We start from the raw sequence: 19,904 nt of genomic DNA on the forward strand, positions 1-19,904 counted from the left end.
CCAACCTTCCAATCGGCAAGCCCAAGAGGCACAGTGGTTTAGACCACACCCACCCACAGCCCCCCTTACAAGGACACATTCCAGACGAAAGCACTCAAGAAGTGTGTGGCTTCTGGGATGCTGTGTGGATCCCCTTTGGCCCGTAGGTCTAAGGTTCCGCACCCCTGACCTAGTGTGTCCTCAAGGTGAACATGGTGGGCAGGGAAGTTGGCTGGAGTCCAGGAAAAAAAGTATCAGGTGTTCTAATGATTGTAATCAAACAAAACCAAAACACCAAAATACTGAACTGGTGTTTGATTGAGTAAATTGATCCTTATATCTATTAGCCAGTTCAGTGTTTTGGTTTTGTTTGATTGGTGTCCAGGACATGCTGTGTCACCACTCCCTGTGGATACGCTGCAACATTTTGTTGTCGTCATCCCCCAACCTTCTTGCGGGAAACAAAATCCTGATAATTTGCATGGGCGCAATAGTCGAGGATTCCCAAAGCACAAGACCCTCCTATCGAGATTTTAACAAGCTAGAAGCATCTGATTTGAACGATTAAGAAAAGTATTAATTTATCCTGACCTCTAGCACCATCTGCTGTAGAAACAGTTAAAAGCGCCGGCAGAGTGAAAGGAAAAGCCATAGATCCAGTAAATAAAATAAGAGGGGGGGGGGGAACCTTAGGACGAAAGAGAAATACATTTACCTTTTTTTTTACCTTTACATCTCCAGTGAAGAGGTATTACCATTGGCAAGGAAACATAGGAACTTTTGAACATAGGTTTCTTTCGTATCCTGAGTCACCACTGGTCAATATAGTTTAGTATTGTCTGCACATGCTGGCAGCAGCTCTCTGGGGTTTGGGGGGTAAGGCCCTCCTCCTGTCCTCCAAGGAGATGCTAGGAATTGAACTCGCAACCTTCTGCATGCAAAGCGGATGCTTTGCCATTCACCTGCGACCCCCCTCATAGCAAGCAAAGCTGCATTATGTCATGGTAGCTTGACTTCTGGTGCTACTCTTATCAGGATAAATTAGTGGAAGTAGGGAAAAAAATCACCCTCCTCACTAGCTTTGAAGTGTGAACTGCAAATTACTCGGAAGATGCAGCTTGGACACCAGCTGCTTTAAACATAGCATTAGAAAGATTCTATTGTTTCTATCTGCCATCACTAAGGAAAGAAAACCGTATGTGAGTTATACTAAGATCTTAAGGTATAGTATCCTCCAGGAAGGAAGATAAAAAGGTGGCAACTGATGCAATATTTCCTTATCCTTGCCTTGTCTCTGTGTCAGGGGACATGCAGCCTGTCAGGATAGCTCAGTTGGTTGGAGTGTGGTGCTGATAAGGCCAAGGTTGCCAGTTTGATCCCTGTACGGGACAGCTGCATTGCAAGGGGTTGGACTAGATCAGTGTTTTTCAACCACTGTTCCGCGGCACACTAGTGTGCCGCGAGATGTTGCCTGGTGTGCCATGGGAAAAATTTGTTTATTTGATTCCTATTCAAGAGAATTACTTTATATATAGTCAATATAGGCACAGAGTTAAATTTTTTAACATTTTCTAATGGTGGTGTGCCTCGTGATTTTTTTCATGAAACAAGTGTGCCTTTGCCCAAAAAGGTTGAAAAACACTGGACTAGATGATCCTCAGGGTCCCTTCCAACTCTACAATTCCATGATTCCATGATCTTGCATCTTTCCCTCCCAATGTTTCAAATGGGAGGGAGACAGTTTTTTTTTTAAAAAAAAGAGAGATCCCAAAATCTGCCATTTTGCAGAAGAGCAAAAGTGCTCCACCAGTAGGGAACAGAAACTGCAAGTAGCATAGGGTGCCAGGGCCTGCCTAGCAAAGGATGGTTTGGATCCATGGACCTCTGGGTTCTGAATTTAGCACACTCCCTCTGCACCTCTCTGGTACTGTCCTGGGTGCCTCCGAACACATTCCAAGCCTAGGAATTTGTTTCAGGCCTGCAGGGATTTTGCACAAGAACCCAAAGCTTTCAGTTGATTGGCATGTTTTCTTCAATGGAAATTACTGTAGTAGTATTTAAAGGAACAGTGGCCTTTTCAGGGACTGATGTCACACGCGGGTGGCGCTGTGGTCTAAACCACAGAGCCTAGGGCAGGGGTCCCCAAACTAAGGTCCGGGGGCTGGATGCGGCCCAATCGCCTTCTAAATGTGGCCCACGGATGGTCCTGGAATCAGTGTTTTTTTACATGAGTAGAATGAGAGCCAGTGTGGTGTAGTGGTTAAGAGCGGTAGACTCGTTATCTGGGGAACCGGGTTCGCGTCTCCACTCCTCCACATGCAGCTGCTGGGTGGCCTTGGGCTAGTCACACTTCTTTGAAGTCTCTCAGCCCCACTCACCTCACAGAGTGTTTGTTGTGGGGGAGGAAGGGAAAGGAGAATGTTAGCCGCTTTGAGACTCTTTCGGGTAGTGAAAAGCGGGATATCAAATCCAAACTCCTCCTCCTCCTCCTCCTCCTCCTCCTCCTCCTCCTCCTCTTCTTCTTCTTCTTCTTCTTCTTCTTCTTCTTCTTCTTCTTCATTTAAAATGCATCTCTGGGTTATTTGTGGGGCATAGGAATTCATTCATTTTTTCCCTCCAAAATATAGTCCAGCCCCCCACAAGGTCTGAAGGACAGTGGATCGGCCCCCTGCTGAAAAAGTTTGCTGACTCCTGGCCTAGGGCTTGCCAATCGGAAGGTCGGCAGTTCGAATCCCCGCGACAGGGTGAGCTCCCGTTGTTCGGTCCCAGCTCCTGCCCACCTAGCAGTTCGAAAGCACATCAAGTGCAAGTAGATAAATAGGTACTGCTCCGGCGGGAAGGTAAACAGCATTTCCATGCGCTGCTCTGGTTCGCCAGAAGCGGCTTAGTCATGCTGGCCACATGACTCGGAAGCTGTCTGCAGACAAACACCGGCTCCCTTGGCCTACAGAGAGAGATGAGCATGCAACTCCAGAGTCACTTAACGGTCAGGGGTCCCTTTATCTTTTTAGTATTTAAAGGAAAGGGACTGATGTAAGAGATTTCCTCATATGATTTATCCTAGGAAATGAGGATGATTGTGCCACTCACCAGCTTTGCACATCCTATTTTCTTTTAATCATCTTCTGTTCCCCAGGCTCTTTCTACTAGTATATTATGACTATTGTGGTCGTTACTGATGTCCTGCTGCTTTACTTTTTGCAGCCATTTCCCTCCGCTGTGTTGGTTTTGCTTGCCTATATTATTTTCTAGTTCCAACTTATTTTCTAGTTCAGGGATGGGGAACCTGTGTCCCTCCTGATGTTGTTAAGAGCTCCCCCTCACATCAGCTCCAGCCCGCAGGACCGATGGTCAGGGATGAGCAGAATCAAGGCCCTACAATGGAAGGCCACAGGCTCCCAATTCCTGTTCTAGATGAAACATCTTAACGAAAAATGAGATTCCAGCTAACATCAGGAGGAACTTTATGACGGCAAGAGCTGTTTGACCATGGAACGGTCTCCCTCAGGAGGTTGTGGTTTCTCCTTCCTTGGAGGTTTTTAAGCAGAGGTTGGATGGCCATCTGTCATGGATGCTTTGGCTCAGATTCCTGCATTGCAGGGGGTTGGCTGAGATGGCCCTTGGAGTCCCTTCCAACTCTACAATTCTATAAATTCCTCTCCCATTCCACTGTGTTATAGGAAATACAAACTTTGCTAGCATTTCATATCCTCGCTCCTTGCTCCATGCTGGGAGATTCTGGTACATGTTCCCAACTTGTAGAGCACTGATCTATCAACAATACATCCCTAGAACAGGGGTAGCTAACTGGGTGCCATTGGACTACAGTTCCCACCTGCCCCTGCCAGCATCGCCATTGGTGGAGTATGGTAGAAGTTGTAGTCCAGTAAAAAGGTAAAAAGTAAAGGACCCCTGAATGGTTAAGTCCAGTCAAAGGTGACTATGGGGTTGTGGTGCTCATCTCACTTTTAGGCTGAGGGAGCCGGCGTTTGTCCACAGACAGCTTGGCTTTCGAACATTTCGGAAGTCAAACGGACTTCCAGAACGGATTAAGTTTCAGAACCAAGTTACCACTGTACAGCCCTTTCCTTGCTATTTAAAAAGAAAACAGGATTGCCATATATTCTCTTTTTCATTTTCATGGGTAGAGTTGTCATAGCGATCCCTTGTTAAAAGCGGCGGTCGGCAAATGTGTCCTCTTTTTTGCTCTTCAGAATATGGCAACCCTGATATAGGTATGTTAACCCCTTCATGGATCACTGCCTTGTCGTGGCAAAAGGGCTTGAATAAATCCAAGAAGCTATGAGCTATGCTGTGCAGGGCCACCCAAAACCGACAGGTCATAGCCGAGAGTTTAGACTAAATGTGATCCACCTGGAGAAGGAACTGGCAAACCACTCCAGTATTTTGCCAAGAAAACTCCATGGACATAAAAAAGGAGAAGCTTTGAGAAGAAAGTGAGAGTTTCCAAGGCATGCTCTGGTTCATGGGGTCACGGAGAGTCGAACACGACTTAGACGACTAAACAACACCAACAATAATAATATGTTAACACCATGTTTAGTGAGGATAATACAGAAGTTGTGAAAGGAGCCAGAAGACAATCTGTAGGCAAAACCATATCATAGTGAACGGGGGAGAGAGAGAGAGAGAGAGAGAGAGAGAGAGAGAGAGAGAGAGAGAGAGAGACCAAAACCCTGTGAAAAGAGCAAATGAAAGAGACCGTCCTAATGGGAGTGTTGTTTATTAAAATATAATCTCTATAAAGATACCGTATTATACAAAACAGAGAGATAGAACATTCTATTAATCACATGCTGTACACAGGGCTTGGAGAGGTTGCTACACAGGGCTGGCTTTGCATGACGAGAGCAAGACAAGTCCATTCAGAACATTTCTGGCCGAGGAGACTGCAACTGATCGGAAAGTCCTGCTCCTTCTTTCACAGCAGAATCTCAGAGTCCTCCAGAGAGTCGTCCGCATACAGTAGTTCACTGGCTAACGTGCTCCCGACAGGAAGGGTGCTGGCTTGAGACCATAGCAGCCCGTTCTGCAAGGGTGTGTGCTGCAGCAAAGGGGCATCTTCCTCTTCTGTTCTCCTCAGGTTGCTGAGGTGCTCTTCGTTAGCCCCGCTCAAAATGTACCTGTCCCCCATCCCATTGCTATCATGGATGTCCACGGTGACCACAGTGGTCTCTGGTTTTTGGGAACAGGACTCTATGATGTGGTTAGGGTCAAGGTCCGTGTCTATCCGGGGAAACTCTGAGTCTTCTGTCAGCTCTTCCACACTGTCCTCCATCAGGCTGGTGTTAATATAAATTACGTCCTCGGGATCGCTGAGGGCGGGCAAACTTTCCAACAGCTTCTCCAGGTGAAGCTTAAGTTCGGAGAAGACGGGCCGCTCCGTGGGATCTGCCCTCCAACAAGAGTACATTATTTCGTACCTGAGGTAAAAAGGAACAGGGTGGAGTGAAGGACGTTTTGTTTGCTTTAGATATTTACTGGACAAAAATCTTCCTGCTGGGGCGTACAACTTTTAAAGCAATTAAAAAATATTATAGCGTCTCACCAGAACAGCAGCGGTAAAAGCATTGCAAATACACCTGTGCCTTAGGAACAATGTTTTGGAGTGGAGAGAATAATGGAGGCTCTCTCTAATCCAGAGTTTCCCAAACTTGGGTCTCCAGCTGTTTTTGTACTACAATTCCCATCATCCCTGACCACTGGTCCTGCTAGCTTAAGGATAATGGGGATCGTAGTCCAACTGGAGACCCAAGTTTGGGAAACTCTGCTCTAATCAGTAATAAATTATGGTTGTTGATGTTGACGTGAGTCTGAGCTGAGGTGATGCAGCCACCTGCTGAGGCTAAGGAGTTTTTGGCCTGGCCAGTGCTTGATCAGGAGTCCTAGGAGTCTTTGAGTTCCATGAAAGAAGGAAAGTGGAAGACAAATAAAATAGCCCTGGGAGTGGTTTTTAATTTTACTTGTGTGTGTACTGGAGAGGAATTCTCTTTCTTATTTATTAGACTCCTTATCTTTCCCCTCACCATGAGGATCCTCCAACATAGTGGAGGAGGAGATGTTATACGGAGGAGGAGCTATAGCAGAACGATGCCCCAAAGTTGCATTTTGAGGACCAGGTGGTCAAAAATAGGATATGATGCCACGTTTATGTATGGTGCATAATACTCAGAAACACACAGGAGACAGAGCATTCACAGATGCTGGAAATTGGGAGTGGGAGGGAAGGTCAAGCAAAGAAACAAACAGACCTCAGAGCTTCCAGCTTCCCAAGCTGGCAGACTGCAGCAGTGACAATTGTCTTGAGCAAACCATTGTGTTTTGCATTACTGCAGAATCTCAGCCAAATTACAGGGAAAGGCTGTATGTAGCTCAGTGGTGGAGCATCTGCTTTGAATGCAGAAGGTCCCAGGTTCAATCCCCAGGAAGGGGTGGTTCAGACCCCTGTCTATAACCATGGAAAGCCACTGCGAGTGAGCACAAACAATACTATGCAGGAACAATGGTCTCTGTATAAGGCAGCTCCTTATGTACTTCCTATGTGTTATTACTGCAGTGAGATAAAATACTTACAACTCATCTAAGCAGCCTTCTGGCTGCTTCAGCCTGTGCCCATGAAGGAGGTAGTCGTAAATTTCATGGTTCTGCACTCCTGGGTACGGAGTCATCCCTCGGGTCGCTATCTCCCACATTGTAACACCGAAAGCCCACTGCAGGGAACACAGAGATAAATATATATTGAGAAAGGCATTGCGGGACATGGATGGCGCTGTGGTCTAAACCACAGAGCCTAAGGCTTGCTGATCAGAAGGTTGGCGGTTCAAATCCCCGTGACAGGGTGAGCTCCCATTGTTCGGTCCCAGCTCCTGCCCACCTAGCAGTTCGAAAGCACATCAAAGTGCAAGTAGATAAATAGGTACCACTCCGGCAGGAAGGTAAACGGCTTTTCCGTGTGCTGCTCTGGTTCGCCAGAAGCGGCTTAGTCATGTTGGCCACATGACCCGGAAGCTGTCTGCGGACAAACGCCGGCTCCCTCGGTCTATAGAGAGAGATGAGCGTGCAACCCCAAAGTCGTCCACGACTGGACCTAATGGTCAGTGGTACCTTTACCTTTACCTAGATAGGCATTACAGAATACCTTGGGAAAGATAATCTCCTAAAGTGCAACCCTGAACATACTTACCTGGGAATAAATCTCACTGAACTCAGTGAGACTGATGCCCAAGTAAGCTAGGATTGGGCTCTGTTCCCTCGTACATTGTTTGAAAATTCTATTTGTGATATCCCCCAAAGTATTTGGTACAAATGTAGTAAAGCTCACATTTTGAGGGTGGTGGGGGAGGTTTTTTTTGCAGGTGTTGTCAAAGTCATTAGATGCAGTTCTGTTGCATCAGAACTAGCTGCACAGGCAAGTGTCAAAACTGACATGAGTATATAAGGGCTACTTTTACAGTTCAAATTAATGGATGTTGCATGAATTTGTCATTTTCCCCAATCTCATACAGTATTCAGTTTGCTAAATTTTCCACACCAGTTTGCCAATTTCAGGGTGCATTTATCCTATTATACACTTTTGGGGACTAATTACTCCAAATACAACACATTTGTGTATATTATTTCCACCAATATATTCATTTTTATGCATACATTCCCCTGATATATACTTCCTTTGGGTGACAGGAGCAGAGACGTGCATTGCAAAATTCGGACAAAGGCAACTTTCGAAGAACTGCTGTGTTCCATTTCACATGTTTCAGGAAGCCTGAATTACATCGGTGTGCATTAAAGCGCAAACCAAACTGAATGTCCCTCCCATTACGTACCACGTCGCTTTTTGTCGTGTAGACGCGGTCGGCAAGACTTTCTATCGCAATCCACTTCACGGGCATCTTTGCAATGCGCCCCTGCCGGTAATAATCGCCGCTGTAAATCTTCTTGGATAAACCAAAGTCTGCCACACACACGGTCATGTCGTCCCGTAACCTGCCCATTGATTAATACGAAGTAGCATTAATACAAATTCATGTGAAAAGGACAAAGGCAACTGAAATATGTAATATTATGTGCAGGCTCCTGGAAAAGACAAAAGGTATGGCGATAATGTAGCTTTGAAACCCATGTGGCCCTTCCCACACGGAACCCTGGGAAAATGAAGACCTATTAAGGGATTAGGGATCTCTAATAAGACAGTTCACAGCATTCTCACAAAACCACAACCCCTGGGAAAGCCCTTGAGGGTTAAATTAGGCCTTTAATTTTATAGCTTGGATGCACCTTTTAAGTGACTCATGAACACTTCCAAAATAATAATTTGCACTGATGGGAGGTCTCCTGACACGATTCCCATCGATCTACCCATTTATTATTCTCATGCCGTTGCTCCATTGTTTGCCTTTTTTAATTGGTATGTTCTTAATTTATGTTTTATGTATGATTGCATTTTGTGCATTGATGGAAACTACCCTGAGATCACATTTACACAGTCAAAGGCTATCTACAAACTGGAGAAAACAAAACAAAATAAATTGCACAGGTCCACAGATAAAGATGTTCTGGATCAGGCATAGGCAAACTCTGCCCTCCCAGATGTTTTGGGACTACAACTCCCATCATCCCTAGCTAACAGCACCAGTGGTCAGGGATGATGGGAGTTGCAGTCCCAAAACATCTGGAGGGCAGAGTTTGCCTATGCTTGTTCTGGATCCAGGCAGCTGCAGAAAATAAAGTTTTTTCCCCCCTTTAAGCCCCAAACAAGCTGGAATTATTGTGTGAGGCCTGCTAGGATCTTTTATTGCTGCCTCAACAAATTGCTAGACAGCAGCCTGAAAAGCTAGGAAAACGTGGGCTATATCTGATCCAGATTCTGGCACATTTTGGGCACATCCTTTTATCTGAAGCATTTCTTCCTTGCAGTTCAGCCAAAAAGGCTCCGAGAGCTTACAGTCTAAAATAAATTACACCGAAGCAAATGGGGATACAGAAAGGAGAGGAAAACAAGCAAACTCTGGCACCAATTCTTAAAGTCACATGACCAGCTTGAATGGAAATGGTTTAGGAAGTGGAGGCCACTTCCCACCATGTTTTTCCTCTGCTCCCTTTTCCCCAGCTACTTCCCTCAAGTCAAGGTCTGCAGTGGTTTGGAGAGAAGAGGTCAGGGAAGTGAAAGTCACTCTTTAACGCTTCTAAATCATAACCCACTTCCCACCATCACTTTTCACCAGTTTGGTGCCAACCCAGATTCTCAGATCTGGGCTCTGCAACTGGTTCATCTAGGCCAGGCCACAGAAAATTTGCAAACTGGGGAGAGGGATTCCTCTTTAATGTGCAGGTTTTCTAAGTGCAGGAAGCCTTTTTGCCCCCGATAGAACATTCAAATCTGAATGCTCCCCGCAACTGCAGACTGAAGTTCCAGCATGATTATTCTGAATCTGCTCCTAAAAAAGATGTTCCAAAATTCTGAAATAAAGCAGTTTCTGCTCAACTTTTGCTAAAAGCTGCAGATTCAGAGCAAAGATCAACATGAGCTTTCCATTCCTCTTTCTGGAGGGGCAAAACCAGAAAGAAGACTTGAAGATGGACTGTTTTATTAAGAGTCGAGGGAAGGAACGTAGAAACTCACATGCAGTTTCGAGCAGCCAAGTCCCTGTGGAGGAAATGCCTGTTGCTGAGGTATTCCATTCCTAGAGCAATATGGATCATAAACTTCAACAAAGTCTGCAGTGGTACATACTGGGAAAGAGTATGAGAAAAGAAAAGAAATTGTAATGAATTCAACGTATTGTTAACAAACACAACGACGACAACAGTAATGAAAATGAACAAACCTCCATTTTTAATCAGAGATTTAAGGCTGGTTACAAGGATAAAAGGAAACCCATTCAAAAGCAACCAAAACACATTTCCCCAAACATTTCCTAGGACAAGGGTGCCCCTCCAAATGTTCCTGGATTCCAATTTCTATCATCCCTGGCCAGCATGAATTTTCTTAATTCCTTACCTATCAACCTATCAGGTACTAATCTATATATTCCATTTATATCCCACCTTTCCTCCAAGGAGCTCAAGGTGGCGTACATGGTTCTTAGTCTTCCCTTTATATTTTTCACAACAACCCTGTGAGGTTAAGATGAGGGACAGTGACCAGCCAAGGTCACCCAGTGAGCTTTGAGGCTGAGCAGTGACTAGAACCCTCCTCTCCCAGGTCTGGATCTCAGTGAACCGACGACAAAATATATCTCAGGATTCCTTGCACAACAGGAAACCTCTTCCCCAGCCAGCTCCTCACTGACCCTGTATCAAAAGTAATAGCCCCTTCAGAGCTGGGGTCTAGTAAATGACAAAATGAAACCCATCCCGCTCCTTTTAGAAGAGGGAGAAATGTGGCCCCCATTTTCCATTCCAGCGCAACGGCAGGCAGGATAAAGCTTTCTTTGATGGTTCCCAATTACATGCAATTACATACATCATTTAATTTTCCACTTGTTTGCAGCTCATGCAGATTCATACGCTTAGTTATGAACAACTCCTTTGTTTACAGCCGCTGGACAGAATCATCATTTGTTTATAGCGGGGTTTATTTTTTCCTATTTTCTTTAGTGAAATAAATACAAGAAATCACATCAAGCCGTTCGTTTATCGCAAAAAAAGAGCATCGTCAGCTTGTGTGACGATTTGCTTTCCACTGAAAGGCCCTTCAGTGTGTTGTCCTGTTTCAATAGGACTCCTTTGTGAAAACAACAGAACTGCTTTCGCCACAAAACGTAGGACAGCCATCTCTTCCAGAGACCTTTTCTCCAGAACAATTAAAGCCTTTCTCTACTGTTCCAGTACAAGGATAAGAGTCCATCCATGTATGACACTAACAAGAAGGACCACAGCTGGGTCACTTACAGGAACAATCCTCCAGAAAGCTGTCATGTTTCTTGCAACTGGACTTTAGCATCAGTGGGGTTTTGAACAGACATCAGATTTCCTTCGGTCTGGCAAGATTGTGGCCTTTATATCTCGCCAAGTGCGACATAACTAGGCAACACTCAAAGGTCAGGAATCAGTAGCTCAGCAGATGCACACAAGAAGAATGAAGTCCCAGCCCGTTCCAAACCAAGTGACAAAGCCAACTGATCCGAATACTCATTCTGCCTGGCAAAAGTACCCGTTCGCTTAAGGTTCCAGAGTGCAACATCCCTTTATATATCCAAGGCAACTGTGAGAGGTGAGAAGAGGTTCATGGGCCAGTCTACCTTTATCCCCCACTGTCCCCCACAATGATGCCTCCATGAACCTCTCTTGCCACTTTATTGCCAAACGGTATCCCTCCATTTATTGAATTTGGCCGCTGAACCTTTGATGGAGCCCTTGTGTCTTTATAAAGCCTTCTCCAACTTTAGGGCCCCAGATGCATAGCTGTCAACTTTCCCCTTTTCTTGCGAGGAATCCTATTTGGAATAAGGGAATTTCCCTTAAAAAAAGGGAAAAGTTGACAGCTATGCCTAGATGTTGTTGGACTACAACAGCCATCGTCCTTAAGTCAGCATGGCTAGTGGTCAGGGATGATGGGAGCTGTAGTCCAACAACATCTGGGGACCCGAGGATGGAGAAGATTGCTTTATAGGATATGTTATTCTTGTGTGGCTGTGCCTTAAGCTCCTTTGCTGGTGCAGTCATGTGACTACGAGCAGGTGACTAACGGGATTCAGAATAGCAGCCTGCGGAAACTTTCCTGGAAATAAGCTGAACATACATAGGTTTGCACTGCACATCACTTAAAGATCTTCATTTGTTCACCCCCCCCCTTTAACATGGAACCACAGACAACTTGTATTTTTTCTCTCCTTGAAACAGTTTTGCTTTCTGAGTGGCACAGCATGCCTTTTGTTTTGTTTTCTCAGCTGCAGAAAAGCAATACTAAAAATACACTGAAATGGCATAGCAGGATTCAGATCAAGCCTCTAAATGTTTTCCTACACTGGGCAGTGTTGCCGGATGAAGACCTCTTCATTTCTTAGGAGGAGGAAGCAGGGGTTTTGTTCTCTCTCGCAATACAAGCGGTAAAACCTTTCCTCGGGAGGTGGCTGGACTCTCCTTCCTTGGTGGTTTTTAAGCAGAGGTTGGATGGCCATCTGTCTTGGATGCTTTAGTTGAGATTCCTGAATTGCAGGGGGTTAAACTAGATGACCCTTGGAGTTCCTTCCAACCCTACGGTTGTATGATTCTATGAGCAGCACAAGCCTCTATTACCACATTTCTAGACAGACTCCCAGTCTTCTGTTCTACCAACAAGGCAATTCTCTCCCAAATAACTGATTACCTGTGGGCCCATTCCAAGCCTTGAGCGAAGGAGGAAGCTATGCAGATCTCCGTATTTCATGAACGGGAGAATCACCATGGGTTTGGGGACCTGCTGAGAACTTGGTTCTATACACACACCTAGAAGGGATGGAAATAAAATCAGCACAGGGCTTTCATTCAACAAATGTCTGCTGGGGAACTTGAATGAGGGATTGGTCCAGCAGAACTTCACCACAAGGATCCCAAAGGCATCTATCTGGTGAAAATGGGGGAGCGGAGGGCTCCGCTTCACACTCCTGCAACTCATGATAGTATCCTGGGGGAGGAGAGCATGTTGGGATGCCTGGAAGCCTGTGAAGGGGTGAGGATGCAGTACCTCACTACATTGCTGACACATCTCCTGGTCTCCACCTGCTTAAGGGAGATGGCAAGGGGCTTTAATCTCCGCTCATCAGATTATGAGCGGAGATTAAATCCTGAGCATGGTTCAGGGAAAATGGCCCGGTGGACCAAACTGAGCATCCCTCCTCACCCCTGCCAAACATTGGTTTGCAGGCTAGATGTTCCCCACCCCGATTTATCAGACATAATAGCTACTACTTAGGCCTCAGCAGAGATAGTCACCCACACACCCACACACCCACCCCGGCCTTGTGCTATGAATAAAATCTTGTCCCTGACAACTGCCACTTGTTGGTTGACCCACCCAGAAGTTTGATGACATTTGGATGATCGAAGTCTTTCATGCAAGCTGCTTCTCTGAGGAACTCTTCGATTTCTCGCTGGGAAAAACTGTCCACTGAAAAATTGCAAGAAAAGGGGGGAAATGCTTATTACAAAGGGTAATACCGCCTTCCCCATTTTTTTAAAAAAAATTGTAAATATCCCTTTGCCTGTGGCAATCAATCCATTAAATTTATTGTATATGGCCAAAGGCTTTCACTGTGAACGACAGAGAGCAAAAGCAAGGCATTGCCCTAAAATCATTTGTATTTTTTTCAGCATTTGTCAGTTTAACTATGAAAGGAAGAGGATGCCTGGCTGGAAATTACAAAACAAACTCTCCCCTCAGACACACTTTGAGTTTATAGAAAGGTCACAATATATCCAGACCAGAGTTGTTACCTCAGCAACATTTTTTTTTTTGGCACAACTAGATAGTTTGGCTGAATATTTCAAGATAGGTTTTCTGCATTCAGAAAGCAACCCTTTCGCTCTGTGGCTAAATCGGGATCCAGATCTCCCAAGCCCCAAAACTCGATAACTTTGATCCTTACAGGATTACATGTATTTTTTAAGATAACTCCAATATCATCAGATTCTGTTGCAAAATTGTTCTATGATTTCGGATTCCCTAAACCAGAAATATGTGACTACCTCAGGTTCCAACTCCCCTTCTTTTGGGGGAATGAGGGCATGGACTCAGAGGATGTATCAGAATGGAAGAGAGATTTGCCCTCAGAACTGGCCCTAGCCGCCCCCATTGTTCCAGAACAAGATTTCCAGAACATTGTTCCAGAACCGGGCAAGAAAAGCCCAGTTTTCTAATGCCTCTTTGGGCTCCCATTCTCAAAGCAGGGCTGTGGGCACCACTGATTGGTGTTAATGAGTTATAGGCAGGTAGCCGTGTTGGTCTGCCATAGTCAAAGCAAAATAAAAAATAATAAAAATTCCTTCTGGTAGCACCTTAGAGACCAACTAAGTTTGTTCTTGGTATGAGCTTTCATGTGCATGCATACCAAGAACAATCTTAGTTGGTCTCTAAGGTGCTACCAGAAGGAATTTTGTTATTTTTTAATTTGGTGTTAATTAGCTCAGTTCTGAGGGCAAGTATGTGTATTTGATGGAGGCAACCACACAAGAAATTGTGGGGTTGGGAGCGAAGCAATCTTTCGTCATGAGAACTCTGGTTCGCGGTTCAAGCAGGTCCAAAAGACCTGTCCTAAAGGCAGAAATGTTTTTGTCTGCCTGTATCCCATGCTGGAACATGGGAGCAGGAGGCTTGGCAAGGCTTTAGTCCAACTGAAATCATGTACCAGGGTGGAAAAGATACACAATTTGCTAGCAGCTCTGAGTGACCTTCCCAAGACTCCCTAAGAACAATGGAAAACTGTTTCTGCGAGTGTTCCATCTCATCACCTTCTGCGTACCAATACAGTTTAGTTGTGAGCAAGGGGGAGATTAAAAAGGAACCAATCCGTGTGCAGGAAAAGGTTTCTGGGATGTTGGGGGACAGAGACGATGTCCTTTGTGCTTTGGCCCCCATTTTGGTTTCCATCTCTTTTCTATCCAAGCAGCTTTTCCTAACGTATTTTCTGTGCTATAACTTCACACGTCTTGGGAACATGCACACAGAGAAGAAAACTTTGCTTTTAGATTACTGCTTGTAGTAATTTTACCCTGTGTTATGTCTTCTGTGCTATGTGGACCATCGATCTGTCCATGTACTTGCTGGACTTCTAAATCTAGAAGGATTTTCTATCATTTTCTTTTGTAGAGAAGCTCCACAGTACTGTCAAACCTCCCTCGCAACCAGTGCCAGATTTACGTATAAGCTAAACAAGCTACAGTTTAGGGCTCTACTCTCTTGGGGCCCCGCAAAAAAAATTTAAAGGAAAAAAATCTGGATGTACATTTCCAAAATATGAGATAAAAAACAAATAAAATAAAACCTAGATACAGCAACAGTGTTTTGTTTTGTGTAGGCTCCTATGATGTAAGTAATGGGCCCCACCCGTATTTCACTATTAATATACTTCTTCTTCATTGTATTTCAGTTCAACAATTACGTTGATAAAATACATATTTTGTTATGTGCAAATGGCTTTACGATACCTATTAGGTCCATAAATTACCATATAGCATATATTCAACACAAAAACAGTGACAATTTGTTGTTGACAAAGGACAGCTGGACAGATAAAGGGCCCCATTACCTTCAGTAGCTTAGGGCCTCATCAAACCTAAATTTGGCCCTGCTTGCAAAACACCTAGGGGCATCTGAATGTTTCTTATAGCCCCACCAGATCTGCTGGTACTTACGCTTCATAGTCTTCACAGCTACCTTCTGGGTAGTTCCATCAGGATTGCTGAGATTCCCTTCCATGACTGATCCAAACTCCCCTAAATGAAGAAGGGGGGGGAACAACCTTGCATTTATATCTGTCCCACACTTAGAAATGAGTCATTAGCTTTATTGGGCTTTCTTAAGTAATGTTTCATTCCGGATGGTTTTATTTGATGTTTTAAATATATGTTGCACACCGCTTTGAGATTTTAAAATTAAAAATATAAAGCGGTACAGAAATGGGGGAAAAAATGAAAAAAGTGGAAAGAAGCAGAAGTCCCAGCAAAGGAAGAATGGATACAAAAACTTATGGAATATGCAGAAATGGCAGAAATATGCAGAAACTTACTGGAAGAATAACAAATCAAGATAACAGACTTTTAATGAATGAATGGAAATGGTTTATTGAATATTTACAGATTGAATTGCAAGCAGATAAGAACATTGGCAGGATTATTGTAATAACCTGCAGTTTCGCAAGAGTATATATTTAAAGTAGATAATTAAATGAGGAAATTAAATGAATTTGGATATGCAGAAGATATTAAAAAAATAAATTTAAGGAACCGCAGAAAGAGGGGGAAGGATGTCAAACTTTGAAATGTTAAATTGATTGTAAAACTAATGAAATGTATAAACCTGAAAAGTACAAATAAAAACTTTTTTTTTTAAAAAAAGAAAGAAATAATGAAATGAAGATAATGGTAATTAATTAATATAACAACAACAACATAACCTTTCCTGTGAGTTAAGTTTGCTTTAACCCTTTGGAGTGGGCACTACTATGCAGGGGCGTCGTAGGGTGGGGGCGGTGGGGGCGGGCCGCCCCTCGTGCCGCCTCTAGGCGGGTGTGTGCGGTGCTGCTGCTCCCGGGGTGACAAGGGGGGAGCGGCGGCGTGTGGGGTGACAAGCGGCGGCCCCTCCCACCACTCCCACGCGCCGCTGCTCCCTCCGTCACCCCGGGAGCAGCAGCGCTGCACGGACGAGGCTCCGGAAGTGGCGGCCCGGCATCCCCGGGGGCGGGGCGTCGCCGCGTGTGCGTGCGTCATGACGCACACGCAGCGATGCCCCGCCCCCGGGGATGCCGGGCCGCCGCTTCCGGAGCCTCGGTGGGCTGCAAAGAGCCCCGAAGCCGCTGCCTGGCACCCCTTTGCGCTACGGCAGCGGCTTCGGGGCTCTTTGCAGCCCGCCGAGGCCCCCAAGCCCCCGCCCGGCATACCCCGGGGGGGCGTCGCAGCGCGTGCGTGCGTCATGACGCACACGCAGCGATGCCCCGCCCCCGGGGATGCCGGGCCGTCGCCGCGCGTGCGTGCGTCATGACGTCATGACGCACGCACGCACCGCGATGCCCCGCCCCCCAGGGGTGCCTCTTGGATTCCCCCCCCGGGCAGCCAAGGGGCTAGGAACGCCCCTGCTACTATGTTTTCCCAGGGAGCAAGTCTGGTCTTATAGATGCTAAGGGAGCGAGATTTCACCTTGCCCAGCAGAGGGCAAGCAGGAGGCTTCCTCCTGCCAGTCTGGGGAGCAGAAGGACTCATTTAGGGTATGTCATTCTTACCTTCTCCCAAGATCTTCCCCAGAGCCAGGTTGGTCCTAACAATCACAACATCCTGCAGTTTCTCCTGTAGCTCTTCGCTCACACCAAGGCTGCCCACTGCAAGAGAGGCCTTCTGGTGAGTTGGGGGAAAGGAGACAGCATGCATTTTGATTCAAAAGCCTAAGACAACCAGAGGACACCTGCTGGCACCCAATGCTTTAACTTTAGCTTGGTCAACACCAGCTGCAAAATTACGTAGTACAGCTTTTCCTTGACTATTCTACTTCAGAGCAGGGGTGAATAATCCAGTGACTGACTAGATTTTCTCTTCCTTACAGAAAGAAAAAGGAAAAAGTAGAGTATCAGCAAGTGACTTACAAAACTTTAAGAGCACCTATCATAACGCAGATAAAAGCCATACAAATAAACCTCATAAGGCAGGCAGCAGCAGTGGTACCTCTTGTTACGTACTTAATTCGTTCCGGAGGTCCGTTCTTAACCTGAAACTGTTCTTAACCTGAAGCACCACTTTAGCTAATGAGACCTCCCGCTGCCGCTGCACCGCCAGAGCACGATTTCTGTTCTCATCCTGAAGCAAAGTTCTTAACCTGAAGCGTTAGCGGAGTCTGTAACCTGAAGCATCTGTAACCTGAAGCATCTGTAACCTGAAGGGTATGTAACCACTGTATATATCTCCATCAATATGCACCATCAACCGCCAAAAGCTTGGGAGAAGACATACGTTTTACTTGACAACAAAAGGAGACTAATGATGGTGCTGGGGGGAGATCTCTCTAGGGGTCCTCCACAAGTGAGGAGCCATCACCGAGAAGGCCCTGTCTATCACTGCCACCCTCTGCGCCTCTACCTCAGAGAGGGCACCCGGAGGAGGGCCTCAGATAAATCATTTTGATCCACCAAATGTGTTATTGTTTATTTTAAAAAATTAAGAAACAAAACATTAAGCAGCTGTAGTGACACATCTAAAACTTACGTGTCAGTTCAACAGCTCGGCGGCCGTAGGACTTCTTTGCTCTGTAATTTACAGCCAGTTCTGACTCATCACTCCTGAAGGCGTACCTAAGAGCGGGTGGGTGGACAGAAAACACAACACTGTCATGGCACCGTAACAGTATTCCCCTCAGTCTGAATTCTTTGGAAAAGCACGTGATTCACAGCTGCAAAACGAGGCCAGGGGGTCGTCACAGGCAGGTGTTTGGCTCACAATGAATTAAAAACAATAGGAAACGTCACTATTCATTCTCATGTTTTTCCTCTGAATGGATTGACCGATACAATTGGTTCCATTACTTCATCTCGAATAGACTCCTGAATTAAACTTGACTATGAAAGAATGCTGAGTCACTCAGCTATTTTGGGGCAGGGGGGAAAGCCATGTGGGTTATTCATTTCCTATTCCTATAACCACGCTCTAATGAATAACAATGTAAAACCCTATAAACTTTCACTTCCGTACACTGTTGTATTTTCCCTTCCTGGCTCGCAGTTCCAAGCTTCTCAAAGAGAAACCAAGACTTTCTGAGCTGGAAGGGCCAAAGCGATTAACCTGAAAGCAATTAGCAGGCATAGAAAAAGAAAGAAAGAAAGAAAGAAAGAAAGAAAGGAAGGAAGGAAGGAAGGAAGGAAGGAAGGAAAAGGGAGTAAGAAAAATAAAATCACAGAAGAGGGACAAAGCACACAATAAGGGGTTTACCTTTTTCAAAAATCCTGTTCCTCACCCCAAGTGGCTATTCTAATTGTTTTTAAATATTTCGAGCTTTTAGTCTTTGAAATATGTTTTTATTTTATTTCGAATTATATTGTTTTACTGCTTTGTTGTTTGCTACTCTGTACACCTTTGGGAGGAAGGCTGCAATAGACATTTACTACAACAACAACAACAACAACAACAACAACAACAACTACTACTACTACTACTACTACAACAACAACATTCACCCCAAGAGGGAAGTTTCCATCTAAACAAAACTGAGATAGTCATCTGTGCCACCCATGTACCCAGCCAATGCAAAATTTCAATTTCCTTACTTCCTCTAATATCCCAGATCTGCACAACAGAACACAAAATACCAACATTTCACAATATCCGAGCTCAAATCACCCATAGTGCCCTCCGAAAAGCTGTGGTTTTGGTGATGTGATGGAGCTTGGGAACTGAGCAACTTGGAATAACATCAGTCAAGTGTACTAAGCTGTTGGGAATTTTGCAAAGAAGGTAATAAGTTTACTTTGAAGCCAAACTCAACAAGTGTCTTTACTTAAAGCTGGTGTAGCTCAGAGGTGTCTGAGGAATCGAAGACCTGTTAATATTTCTGCAGCAGGGTCCCAGCAATCTCCCTGTCGCCAGCATCTTCAAGCCACCCAATCGGCATGGAAAGGGAGCCTTTTTACCCACTGCTGAGAAGTCTTCTTACTTAGAGTGAAAGGAGGAAAGTAAAAGGAGGGGAGTCAGCCACTCTTAGGGTCATTCAGGAGAAGGGAGAACACCAAGGAAGAGTTATTCTGTATGCTCCAAAGCGAAGCATTTAGGGACACTGAAAACATAAGGTGCTCCAGTTCCTACAGAAAGGTGTGCACGTTCTGTTGTGTGCAGTCGAACTTCAAGGAAGACACAACTTATGTCGCGCCAAAAGAAGACACTGGGGTGCCAAATGGTTTGCGTGTGTGAAAAGCAGTGCGTGGAGATCTGCGCTGATAGTTGCAATGCATCTCTAAATATTATTATTGCATAATTGTAGGATTCTACTGTTGTCTGAGTGCTCACTAGAAGGACAGATCCTGAAGTTGAGGCTCCAGTACTTTGGCCACCTCATGAGAAGACTCCCTAGAAAAGACCCTGATGTTGGGAAAGATGGAGGGCACAAGGAGAAGGGGACAACAGAGGATGAGATGGCTGGACAGTGTTTTCGAAGCTACTAACATGAGTTTGGCCAAACTGCGAGAGGCAGTGAAGGATAGGCGTGCCTGGCGTGCTCTGGTCCATGTGGTCAC

The 19,904-nt window shown here is 45.2% G+C and overlaps 1 protein-coding gene across 3 annotated transcripts in view; it reads right to left on the reverse strand.

Annotated features, from left to right (window-relative positions):
* Window positions 1–4,707: 4,707 nt before the first annotated feature.
* Window positions 4,708–19,904, reverse strand: part of MERTK (MER proto-oncogene, tyrosine kinase) — a 53,222-nt gene continuing 38,025 nt past the window's right edge. For all 3 annotated transcript variants that reach the window (XM_033144978.1, XM_033144979.1, XM_033144977.1), the window contains exons 11-19: window positions 17,887–17,972; window positions 16,914–17,009; window positions 15,331–15,411; window positions 12,995–13,087; window positions 12,308–12,426; window positions 9,620–9,729; window positions 7,824–7,983; window positions 6,574–6,710; window positions 4,708–5,423 (exon numbers count right to left, since the gene is read on the reverse strand). In XM_033144978.1, coding sequence (XP_033000869.1) covers window positions 4,922–5,423; window positions 6,574–6,710; window positions 7,824–7,983; window positions 9,620–9,729; window positions 12,308–12,426; window positions 12,995–13,087; window positions 15,331–15,411; window positions 16,914–17,009; window positions 17,887–17,972 — 1,384 coding nt within the window. In that variant the 3' untranslated portion in view covers window positions 4,708–4,921. The remainder of the gene's footprint in view (window positions 5,424–6,573; window positions 6,711–7,823; window positions 7,984–9,619; window positions 9,730–12,307; window positions 12,427–12,994; window positions 13,088–15,330; window positions 15,412–16,913; window positions 17,010–17,886; window positions 17,973–19,904) is intronic.

This window comes from Lacerta agilis, chromosome 3 (genome assembly GCF_009819535.1).
Source record: "Lacerta agilis isolate rLacAgi1 chromosome 3, rLacAgi1.pri, whole genome shotgun sequence".
Taxonomy (NCBI): domain Eukaryota; kingdom Metazoa; phylum Chordata; class Lepidosauria; order Squamata; family Lacertidae; genus Lacerta; species Lacerta agilis.